Raw genomic sequence first — 12552 nt, forward strand, 5'->3', positions numbered from 1 at the left:
ATAATAGAGTGTTTTTCTAAAGTAAATACAATTGTTAAATTCAGTTTTGAATATAGAATGTTATTGTTACAATAATGTTTATATTAAAATGCTACAATTTGCTAATAACATGTAACTAAATACTACATTGGTTTAGAGTTAAAAATATGTAAAAAAAATATATACCATTTCTAACACAGTTCGTTAGCGATAAATGTAGACATTTTTTAGCCTGAAATGCGACTTATTTCCGCAGAAAAGTATTTCCTGATTGAAATGCAGACAGAGATCTCATGAATAATGTAATGTCACAAAAGGAGTGATGATCAAAAGATGTCTCTTATCTCTGTACAAGCAGATCGTTTGTAGAGTGGAGACTGGTTGAGTTGTGCCATACATCTAGCGTGAAGGGACTTTATAGAAAGAGAACTGTTTTCTTTGGATTCCTCTTGCAGATCCAGTCTGCTGGGTGAGTGTGTGAGAGAGGCAGTTTGATTTAAGAAAACAAGTACTGTATCCTGATTGAGCAAGTTAAGGCATATGCAGCACACGGTTCGGGGAGCTGGTCTGCCTGCAGCTCAGTTGGGCTGTAGTAGCAGCTCTATTCACAAATCTCTACAGGCAGTGCAGGCCATGAAGGGTTAATGTTTGTAAGAGCAGGGAAGTCAGCAAGCAAGGGGTTTGTGAAATGGGTGAGAGGTCTCTGCACCCCCAAGCTGTGTTGTGCCTAGATGATAGGTGTGATCTCCAAGCTGTCAGGTTGGATGTCTGTGACTTAGAGGTGAACCCTTCCCTCCCCGGGCTGCTTTCCCAGCTAAAGGGGGAGCTGCTGACGGAAGCGGAACTTGGCTGAGCTCTAATACAATGAGAGTAGAGGAAGGATCCTCACAGGTCTCAGCCTCCTGCAGAGAGAGGGACAGGGGAGGGGAATAGTCCAGGAGCAACTTTGGCACAACTTGGACAGCCCTGTATCATTGGATCCACGACCACTGCCTGCTCTGCTCAGCAGCTAAAGGATGTAAACTGTACTTCTCCAAGAGACGCATAGGCAAGATCACATACTGTGCCCAGTGTCAAGAGGTCTCAACCGTACTGCAAGAGATATATAGGCAAGATCACATACTGTGCTCAGTGCCAAGAGGTCTAAACCGTACTGCAAGAGATATACGGGCAAGATCACATACTGTGCCCAGTGTCAAGAAGTCTGAACCGTCCTGCAAGAGATATATAGGCAAGATCACATACTGTGCCCAGTGCCAAGAAGTCTGAACCGTCCTGCAAGAGATATATAGGCAAGATCACATACTGTGCCCAGTGCCAAGAAGTCTGAACCGTACTGCAAGAGATATACGGGCAAGATCACATACTGTGCCCAGTGCCAAGAAGTCTGAACCGTACTGCAAGAGACGCATAGGCAAGATCACATACTGCGCCCAGTGTCAAGAAGTCTGAACCGTACTGCAAGAGATATACGGGCAAGATCACATACTGCGCCCAGTGTCAAGAAGTCTGAACCGTACTGCAAGACACACATAGGCAGGACCACATACTGACTGCCCAGTGTCAAGAAGTCTGAACTGCACTATTACACGATCACCCAGTGCCAGGGGATCTGAATTGTCCAGGTACTATCACACTTCATTACCTGGAAAATCTTCGCCTTCATCTAACTCCAGCGTTAGACTGGACCACTTCATTCCAGAAGGTCCCTACCAACATTCTCGGCAAATTACAACAAAACAGGTGCCAGGCTCACCTTATGGACCACCTTCTGATCTTATGAGTGCCGATTCTGCCACCTCCGAATACACAAGTCCAGGCAGCTGCTTCAGGCAGAGGTGTGCCACCATGGCTACTTACCAAGCACCTGATGAGAACACCGTGGCTTTGATGGTTCATAATCCAAATGGGAGCAAAGAAGTCGAGAGAGACAAAGACGATTTGGGCCAGGAAAAGGGACAGGAGAAGCCAGACCCATCTCAGAAGCCACCTTATTCGTATGTGGCACTGATCGCCATGGCCATCAGGGAGAGTCCAGAGAAGAGACTAACCCTGTCTGCCATATACCAGTACATTATCAGCAAATTTCCTTTTTATGAGAAGAACAAGAAGGGATGGCAGAACAGCATCCGACACAACTTGAGCCTTAATGAGTGTTTCATTAAGGTGCCTCGAGAGGGCGGCGGGGAAAGAAAGGGCAATTACTGGACCCTGGACCCAGCCTGCGAGGATATGTTCGAGAAAGGCAACTACAGGAGAAGAAGGCGGATGAAGAGGCCATTCAGGCCCCCTCCAACCCACTTCCAAGCAGGAAAGAGTCTATTCAGCAGTGACACCTACGGCTACCTGTCCCCACCCAAATACCTACAATCCACCTTCATGAACAACTCCTGGTCCCTGGGGCAGCCTCCAACCCCCATGTCGTACACCTCCTGTCAGATGGCAGGAGGGAATGTTAGCCCAGTCAATGTGAAGGGACTGTCTGCATCGTCCTCTTACAATCCCTATTCCAGGGTCCAGAGCATGACATTACCCAGCATGGTCAACTCCTATAACGGGATGAGCCACCATCATCACCACCCGCATGCCCACCACCCTCAGCAGTTGAGCCCGACCAGCCCTGCTCCCCCACCTTCAGCAACTACTAATGGGGTGCAGTTTACCTGTGCCAGGCAGCCTTCAGAGCTATCAATGATGCACTGCTCCTATTGGGACCATGAAACCAAGCACAGCGCCTTGCACCCCAGAATAGACCTTTGAGAGCGGACGGTAACATACACCTGTCTGGGGACCCGAGAGTGAACTGTGGACCTACAGTATGTACCTCTGAGCTAGAGATTGGTCTTTGAGAAGATACAACCCTAACCCCAATCTCTTTTAGTAGTTGAGGATACTTGTAGGCTTGGTGCCATAGATTCACTGGGGAACTGATTGTATTGCAGCCCTCTGCTGAAGGCAGTGTAAGTGTATGATTGTATATTAGTGTGTTTTACCTGTCTCACTATTGTGACACTTCCGGCCTGTTAACACTAAATACATAGACATTAAATCATACCAAACACATGGATATGGTACATGCAAAGCACACATATGCAGTGATACACTGATATTATTGGCAACCTGAGAGGCCGTCCAGACTACCAATCCCAGCATGTCCTGCTGACAGCTGGAGAGCCACAGGTTACCTAAAACCGCTTTAGACAGTAAATGACAGATTACAGAGCATCTGACATAAAACAAAAAAGCTCTCCTGGAATATTGTCTTGGATTATTATGATTCCAACGCCACAAATTGGGGAACCCCAGAAAAATCGAAATCCATTGTCTAGTGTCAGACCAGCGTTTTGAAATAAGTCAGGGTGAGATTCCGCAGCTGCTGCTGATCACATAGAGGATAGCGTCATATCACTTTTACATTTTCTGTCACATATATTGGAACCAGTTTAGTTTTTATATTGTAACATTAATTTTGTCTTTTTTACACCAGCCTACTTACAACTAATGTACTCAGAGGTTACAGCAGCAGACCTGGTGATTGCAGGGTCCTTGTGTACTTGGTACATTTATGTATTTTATTGACGCTTCGGACACAAATTCCCAAAGTCTCAGTATAAATGAATTAAATGAGCCACACGACACTTGCATAATCATTTCATGCGCATTAATGTGAATTAGGAGATTTTGTGTCCAGCTCCTAGTTAATTTGTGTAAGTGTTTTGTGCTGCTAAGATTGTGGGGTTAACCCTTTCACTAAACGAGGGATGGAAATTAAATACACTGCACCCACTGACACCCAGAGCACAGTATATGGTTTATACTTGGGACCAATTTCCTCAGACTAAAATAAATTAGCACTTTTTCAATTTGTTGTTTTTTGGTGTATTTCTAGCCTTGTAAATTCCCCAATAAAATATCGATTTTTCTTTTAACCACGACTTGCATATATTGTATATTTTTGTGTAGTTGTGAGTGCTGGAGTGAATTGGTTCTTGGTTTTAGGACGTACTACAATTTACATGTCTATACTTGTGAAATCGACTTTTATATTTTATGTTATTATTATTATTATTATTATTATAATTACTAAAATTATTTTTTACTTCCACAATATTTAATATACTCACGTAATAATTTTATAGTTGTTTTGCTACCCTCTAAAACTACTGATATAAAGAGCATTACTACACTAAATATATTATAATTTACACTTTCCTGCTTTGCTATTATGCAGTGGATGTCTATTTAGCTTAGATGCTTTGATCTATATATATATATATATATATATATATATATATATATATATATATATATATATATATATATGTTCTCACTTTCTATGTATATAGTTATCTATTTAAATTTACAGTACATTCAGACAAATTAGAATGTACTAGAAGATCGAATTTATTTTGTGGAGTAAACTTTAAACCTAAATCCTAAATATGTCTTCTTATTTTAGTGGTGCTAATGTTGTGTAGGACTAATCGGAACACAGTTTACTAGATTCATTGCTTTTATGATTACATGTTTTGTACATTCAACAATTATAAAACTGTATATTACTACTTGGCATTTTAGTGTAGAACTGCGATACTAGATACATTTGTTTTGGAATTTAATAATTTCACTTGCACATTTACCGTTGTTTCATTGTTAATCTGGAACAGTGCGTTCCCATTAATTACTTTGGATTCTATATTATCAATGTGGCCTCTTTGGGTAAATATATTTGCTGATATTTTCAGTCTTCTGGGAATGTATTTCGTGTAAATACAGACAGAATAACCCTCTGTATGGGGTACAGATAGATTGTGTTGTGTAGAGGTTGTACATGAACTTGCAGGAAGCAGTTTGGACAGTGTGAGAGGCCCTGAGGGTTGCAGGTAGATGACTACTTACCCAGAGACACTTTTTTTTATTACACACCCGACTTGGCGCAAAACTGGCCGTTGTATACTAATGTCATTCATTTAATGACACTTGTCTGAATTATGTTCTGTGCTGACAGTATAATTAAACTAGATAGATCTATGTTTTGTATAATGACAATTTGCATTCGGAATAGTATTGTCCTGGTCTTCAGACTTGTGTTGTGGACTGAACATTGACCTCTATAATGTATATTATAATGGATAATTAGGTGCCTGGGTCGTTCCATATAATGTGTTCGATGTATAACGTTACTGTATCTAGTGAGTACAGTCGTGTATGTAATGTATATAGCGCTTTATAATGAAGGATGACGGCCTGTCCCTATGCAGTATAGATATTGTGTTCCAGGTAGGGTGTATAAATCCAAAATGCCGTAATATTTAGCGATATATGTAATTAATACACGATTTGCAGGTTGTGTAATGGGCACTATGAGTTGCTGAATGGAGTGTATATTATATAGTGTCCTGTACATTGCTCTCTGAGTTTAATTTGTATACTTTGTGCAGAATTATTCTCTGGGTCACACTGAGTGCAGTTTGGAGAATATGCAGAGTCCTGTAATTTGGTTTGTGTGGGTTATACAGGATTTAGTTGGCATATTATAATTTGTTATACGTTGGTTTCTGAAGTAAATGCAGAATATTTAGTACCCTATGTAATGTTAAGTACATTAGGGGAATCTGGCATTATATAACTGGGCCTTCTCTCTGTACACCGGGCTATGCCCTGTGCTCTCATCCTGTACCCGGCTTTCAGCTCCTGGCTGCGAACAGATCTCTTCCCCAGGACATCCCGGGCCCATTACATCTAATGAGCGCCAGGAAGGAAATGCAGGGCAACGATTCATGTGCAGCGAGCCTGTCCGACCAGCTAAGTATACACATATATATGTACACAACCTACCCACACAGAGGGAGAATAATGATACAGACACATGAAGAGACCGGCGTATTCTGACACGTCAACCATTGTCATACTAGTGCTAAAAATCCTACCTTGTTTTTCTTAGGGTTCTTCTAGGAATATGTGGATGTAATTATGGAATGCCGGCTAGCAGCATCTCCCTCAATATATCTCATGTACACGGGGCAAAGCCACAGTACAATGCCTGCTTATGAGAGCAGGCATTGTATGTGGAATAGGCTGCTGGTATATATACATATATATATATATATATATATATATATATATATATATATATATTCCACATAGGCCCAACTAGTGGGGTAAGTTGGGACTATTGTCTGGATAGATAGATAGATAAATAGATAGATAGATAGATAGATAGATAGATAGATAGATAGATAGATAGATAGATAGATAGATAGATCTGTGTATAGTACTTTAAAGGTGTTTCTATCTAATGAATACCGAGATGTTTTTGAATTCCCAGAACATTCCCACATTGGTGCACATCTGTCATCAGATTTTTCATGAGTGCTTATTTTAGAAAATTAGCCTATAATAAGATTAATAGCTAAAGTGCGTGCGACATATATAGGGGTACATATTTACTAATGGTATATAGAGCACAGTATAACAAAGTATAACAAAGCGACTGTTTATAGCACACACATATATTATGAGATCATATAACCGTCTTCTGGAAACAACTTACTATGAAAATTGGAAAGTTCTGTGCGCCATAAAATGTTTTACAGATTAGAACACATAGGAAGAAAGATGCAGGCGGATGGTTACTATACACAGTCAGGGATATGATTAAGAGCAGATTAGGAGCTATACGATATATTCGTTGAAATACTGGCCAGGGCTGTAGGTCTGCATAGAGAATCGCTGAATAAATTGTCTATATAGACAGACAGCCGGTGGATCTCAGGCTTTTGAGGAACTACAAGTTTCAGCTTGCCCTACCAGCATATAAATGACACGGCAAGCTGATACTTGTAGTTCCAAAAGAGATGGAGAACCACAGGTTGCCTAAGTCTGCTTCTGCAAACATATTGCCTTTTGGTATATAAGGAGAGATCAGCTGTCACATCCCTCCCTGCCGCTCAGAATGGACATGGGGCAGACAGGATGTGCACAGAGGTACTAATCATCTTAATGTGACACAGAATAGAGAGGGAGCAGCAATCAGGAAACAGCGCATCAATCAACACTGCAATTACTGCTGTACTAATGCAACCTGCCCTGGGAGGGTGGACACCTCTACGTACATACCTCATGTGTGTGCATATATGCTATACATATACAGCCTGACATAAGGCCTTTACGGGGAGTCCTTCTCAGGAACATCCAGAATGGTGGTGGCTTCAGATGCAAAAATAAGGTTAATTGCATTGTCCGGTGACTGCGATAAATACCAGTTTAGTTGCTTCAATCGGTTACTAATTACTTACTTTCTTCAGTGTAGGTAATGATCGTTTGCAAATACTAATGAATTAGTGAAATTGATTGTTTCTGACACTCATGTAACGCGAATTTACCTAAACATTTACAAAACAGCTATAACAAAAAATCCACACACTAAAAAAATAAATGGAAATAATCCACGCTCCAGGGATTTTTTTTAAATTAACAAAATGCAAACTAAAAGGAACAGTTTAAGATTAATCATGAGAAATTGCCGTAATGTTATCGTCATAATTAAAGGAAGTGACCTGACTAACCCCCTTGTGTTGTGTATGAGATGTTGCTAATAAGGAGACAATGGCACCAACTGATATCAGGGTACAAGTGATTTGCATCCATTTATCACAATAACTCACATGAGCACCAGTGATAGTTACTGATCATGGAATCCGTTCCCGTTGTTTCTCTCCTGTCACTGTGTTCTATAGCCCCATTCTTTAATACAATAATTGGATATATATATATATATATATAATAATAATATCTGTATTATTTCTAATTGTTCTGCGTAGGTTCTCCCAGATCTGACCCTCTTAGCTGTTATTTTGATTCTATATTCCCTGTTACATTGGGGCATTAACGTCTCCAGATTGTATCGTTCTTTTAAAATTATAATTATTTTAATAATGGGGGGCATTTAGTTGTGCCTCTGCCATATACCATTTATAGGTATTTTCCATAAGTGCTCAGTGAAATGTGACATCTAACCTCTGCATAGATACAGTAATCAGTAATACGGGAATCAGAAATCTCAGTCTCCCAGCAGTGATCTCTTCACCATGGGAAGCTCCGTGTGATTTCATTAGATTTCCTTAGCCGTGAAATGAGAAAGGAATGATCACGTTACTTCTATCCAGATGCCAGGAAACATCTTTATATTATTTAGTATCACTATAAAGTGTCATCAATGGGAAATAGATATTTCTCAGATAGCCAAATTTACAGCAAGACTTCAGGTGTATTTGTACGAACCAATTCCAGCCTATTTTACTATCTGTAGATCAAACAGTACATCGTGCTACAATATGTGTTTATTCATGATGGTTTTACTTTACAGGGGATATAAATAAAATTATTGACATAAATAATTATCTATCTATCTATCTATCTATCTATCTATCTCAATTCTATCTATCTATCTATCTATCTATCTATACACATAAGTGTCCCAGCTTACTCCACAATTTGGGCCTATGTATTATTTATCTAGCATCATAAATATATTTGCAGATAACCTTTTGTAGATAGCTCTCAGTGTATCAGAGCACCTAGCACTCTGATCCTCGGCTTCCTGCACAGGAAGGGTTAACCCAAGCCCAAAACAAACAAAAACCGCAGCTTTATACGTATTTCCTCGGGAAAGGAGCAAGTGGAGTAATGTGCAAAGAACTTTATGAACAGCAGAGTTTTCTGTCTCTTCCATCCCTACCCCATCTGAACCTCGGCCCTCACACAGCCCCCAGTAAAGACAGGAAGCCCCGACATTCTGACAGTCTTCAATGTACCAAACAATAAACATGAATTATTTATACACTAGTGGCATATTTCTGTTTCATTTACAACCTAAGATTCTAATATACAAGATTACACGGATTCCTGGACTTTGTACATCAGAAGGACAGAACTTAACTAACCACAAGTGTACCAAAATATATTTTGCATTTTCAGCACTGTTGCCTATGACAGCGGACTGGAAGGGAAATTTAATAAACTTGCATTTTATAGCTACTAAATAAAGAGTGCGAAATGCTTATTAAAAAAAAACCCTCCCCCTCAAAAAACCCTCATACCATTAAAATGGCAAAAGTAAAAAGCAAGTACTAGCATTTGATCTATTTTCATACAATTAATTCAATTTAATTACTACGCCTACGCAGTCAAATCTAGGACCCAACAGGATCTTTGATGGAGCCAGGGTACATGTTAAATTAGTGACATCTATAGAAATAGTAAGTAAGGCTCTTGTTAAGGTGACGGGAAACATTGAATTAATAAGATTAGATGATTTCATAATAGGTACCAACGTCTTATACTGTGATTCTCATTAAACACGATACAAATGTAAATACTAAATATTTAATTTTGGTTTCTTCCCTTCCTCCATTTATTGCGTCATACACAGGTTTTTTTTTTTATTTCTCTGTTGTGCTTATCTATGTTGCAAAACGTTTGGAAATCTTCAAATAATTATATAAAAAATAGATACAAAAACAAACATTTTAGACATATTGGCTACCAAGCTCCTGTGATTTATTCAGCTCAATTTTATACTTAAGGAAATGATGACATTGGGTATTATGTTATCACAACAACTGTTAATTTACTCGTATAGGAAAATAAACAAAAATGAAAAAATAACACAAAACACACTTTATAAAGAAGACACAGGCTCTAATCTAGAATTGAAGGACTATTATTTTTTAATTAGGAGCTTTCCTTCACTTATGGACTAAGCAATAACATGAAAATGGTGTTATATTATTGTACCTAATACATTAAACATCTCTCTGGTCCTTAATGTCTGTCTGTTATCACTTGAGCTGTGTCTAAACCCTGGCAACATTCACAGGCTAGCAATACACAATGGAATGTGTCAATAATAAATAGATTTGTAAACTTTTTCCAACAGGGACCAGATTAAGAGGTGGATTTACCTAGCAACATACATTTCTTCCAATTCCTTGGATACTGTGACAGCACCTTTTGCCTTACTAAAAGCTTTGTGACATGCATTAGCCAATGTCTCATCAATGTTCATAATTAGGGACATTTTAAAGTATTAATTGATAATTTCACCACCCCCTTTATAAAAATAGTAATACAATTAACTATCGGAACAATGAAATTAAAACTGTTCACTCCTGTTAGTCAATAATTCTGCGCATGCTCAGGCTTAATATATTTATGATTGGCTTGGATATTTGTGAAATAAAGTTAAATAGGTATTAAATAATAAAACATACATAATTCTTAGTATAAAAGCAAAATGCTTAATAATTATAAGAACAACTTCATTTTATATTCAAAGGGAAAACCAAGGACAAATTATTATTCATCTTTTTTTAAATAATACGGATGTTCAAATATAATTGTATGTACTGAAACATAAATGAGACTGTAAAACACTATTGAAAATGCTGACGCTATATAAATAAGTGTTGATGGTAACGATGATGAAATGGAAATTTTGTTTAGAACACCATAACTGAAACCAACAGACTTTTCTAACCCCATAAAAGAAGTTTAAAAAACAAAACAAACATAAAATCACAGACCCCCTCCCCCCTTCACCCAAAAAAACATATTTTGGCACTAAAATGGGGAGACTAGATAGTCATGATATTTTCAGTATTTGTATGTTACAACACTTTATTGATGATTGGTATGAGATCCACTACCTATGAGGCTAAAAATAAGAAAGCTTTCTAATTAAAGGGGTAGGAAAACGTCTGCCCTATCACAAGATTTATCGTCTGATGCGGCCATTGGACTAGACAGTATCAGGATGCACTTGGCCAAAGCAGTTGTCCCAAATTGGATGTGCGCGCCCTTTCCCCTGCTATAAGTGTTGCAAGGTGTCACTGTGACTTAATAGAAGAACTTGCTAGCATTTGACAAATGAATGTATGTCATTCACAAAGTGTGCATGACTAAGCACAGTGATGGAAGAGTCGTAAGTGATAGCTTATATGCAGATGGTGGAAGGAAAGACCTTACAGTACTTAGTAAATCTGCCAGAGAGTCTGCAAGGCAGCTTTGTGAACCAAGGTTTGGCTTTCAATTACTTCTAATTTCCTTTTATTTACTTTTCTGCTGTGCATAAATTAAGCATATTGATATTATCAAAATGTAACAAGTTATTATAAAGTCATTCACTTAGGTAAGTGAATGTTGTCCAATCAGAAACTTGCTAAAAGTTATGGTGGCTCATTTTTTGGGGGGGCTGTGATACTCTATAGTATGTGGTTATAATATTGTATTTCATTGTTACATGTCCACAGAGTAATATCCCATTGAACTCTATGCAGGATGGTAAATTTGCTGCTCCATCCCATTAGAAACCAGAATGAAAGACTAGTGACCCCCTGTTGGAACTGTGCCTGGTGGGTGTTAGCAGGGGCTGTATCTCTGCAGATTGTTGGCATCTGGTGGCGATGTGATCCGTCTAGATGTAATTGTATCTTTCCAGTTTACCTGTAAACAGGCTCTCTGTTGTTCTTAGCTAATTGGCCAGTAGTTGCCTTGTCTGAGAAGCTACAGGATATGTTTTCACACCTTCAGAAAGGAGATTTCGGCACAAGATCTTGTTTCACTTACCCTCCCCTCAGTTATTTTTACCAGCAATTATTTCATAGATTTTAATGCTGAAACGTTAAACAGTTTTGTCCTTTTAAGTGCTTTAGAGTCTCAGGTTTTCCATCATTATTCACCTTATAGTTATCTTTGTCATTGTAAACTTTGTTTACCTGTCCTCTTACGCATGAACAACTATAGTTGTGTTGGTGTGTTAGTAAATGGTGTAACTACTGTACAACAGAGGGGTAGATAGATCTGAGGGTCTGACGGGAAGGATGAGGAAACTGCAGCTTGACAAAGTTAAGGACAAATTCTTCAACTCCGCCAAATGCAAAACACGTGTTTTGAATTTACTTTTAGACCTTGCCAATATCATATTGTCTTGTGTATTATTTTGTTGAGGGTTGTTTGAGTTTTAAAGAGAAACCATCATCGCCTCATTACAAGTTATATTCATTATCAAATACATGTACCATGCAATAGTCAGAGAAAATGTCATGTCAATGTATTATGGGTGAAGTGGATGTTTGCCTTGTCTATCTATAGGCGATCTACTGGGAAACCTTCGGTAGTCTTTATAGAAATTGTTCCTCTATGAAAGAACTTATTAATACTTCATCATCATCAACATTTATATATATATATAGCACCAGCATACTTGTAATATATGACATTTCTGGCACTTGAGATATATAGAATTCCTAGGGTTCTATTTCTCAAGTTCCGGAATATTATTTCTTCCTTGCATACACTCATAGTACTTTGCACTTCGCCTGTTTATTAGTTGTGAAAAGTCTACATTATCCATGAAACATCAAAACAGATATATACCACCAATTACTGACTTCCCTAAATGTACTCTACACCAACTTATTGCTGTGAAAATAAAAATAAAGTTGGCAGTTACTATTCATTATTTCTTATGGAGAAAAATCATCCAATGTATGTGTCATACGGAAATAACTA

At 38.4% G+C, this 12552-nt stretch overlaps 1 protein-coding gene across 1 annotated transcript; it reads left to right on the top strand.

Moving 5' to 3' along the window:
- Positions 1-889: 889 nt before the first annotated feature.
- FOXL2 (forkhead box L2) lies at positions 890-3914 on the top strand. Its single transcript, XM_075200532.1, has one exon. The coding sequence runs from the start codon at positions 1759-1761 to the stop codon at positions 2737-2739; it is 981 nt and encodes a 326-aa protein (XP_075056633.1). The 5' UTR covers positions 890-1758; the 3' UTR covers positions 2740-3914.
- The last annotated feature ends 8638 nt before the right edge of the window (positions 3915-12552 follow it).

The sequence above is a fragment of the Mixophyes fleayi genome, chromosome 3 (genome assembly GCF_038048845.1).
Source record: "Mixophyes fleayi isolate aMixFle1 chromosome 3, aMixFle1.hap1, whole genome shotgun sequence".
Lineage (NCBI taxonomy): Eukaryota > Metazoa > Chordata > Amphibia > Anura > Limnodynastidae > Mixophyes > Mixophyes fleayi.

Bases quoted from the DNA above. Each gene is read 5' to 3' on its own strand.
- FOXL2 (XM_075200532.1), top strand. From the start codon at position 1,759: ATGAGTGCCGATTCTGCCACCTCCGAATACACAAGTCCAGGCAGCTGC.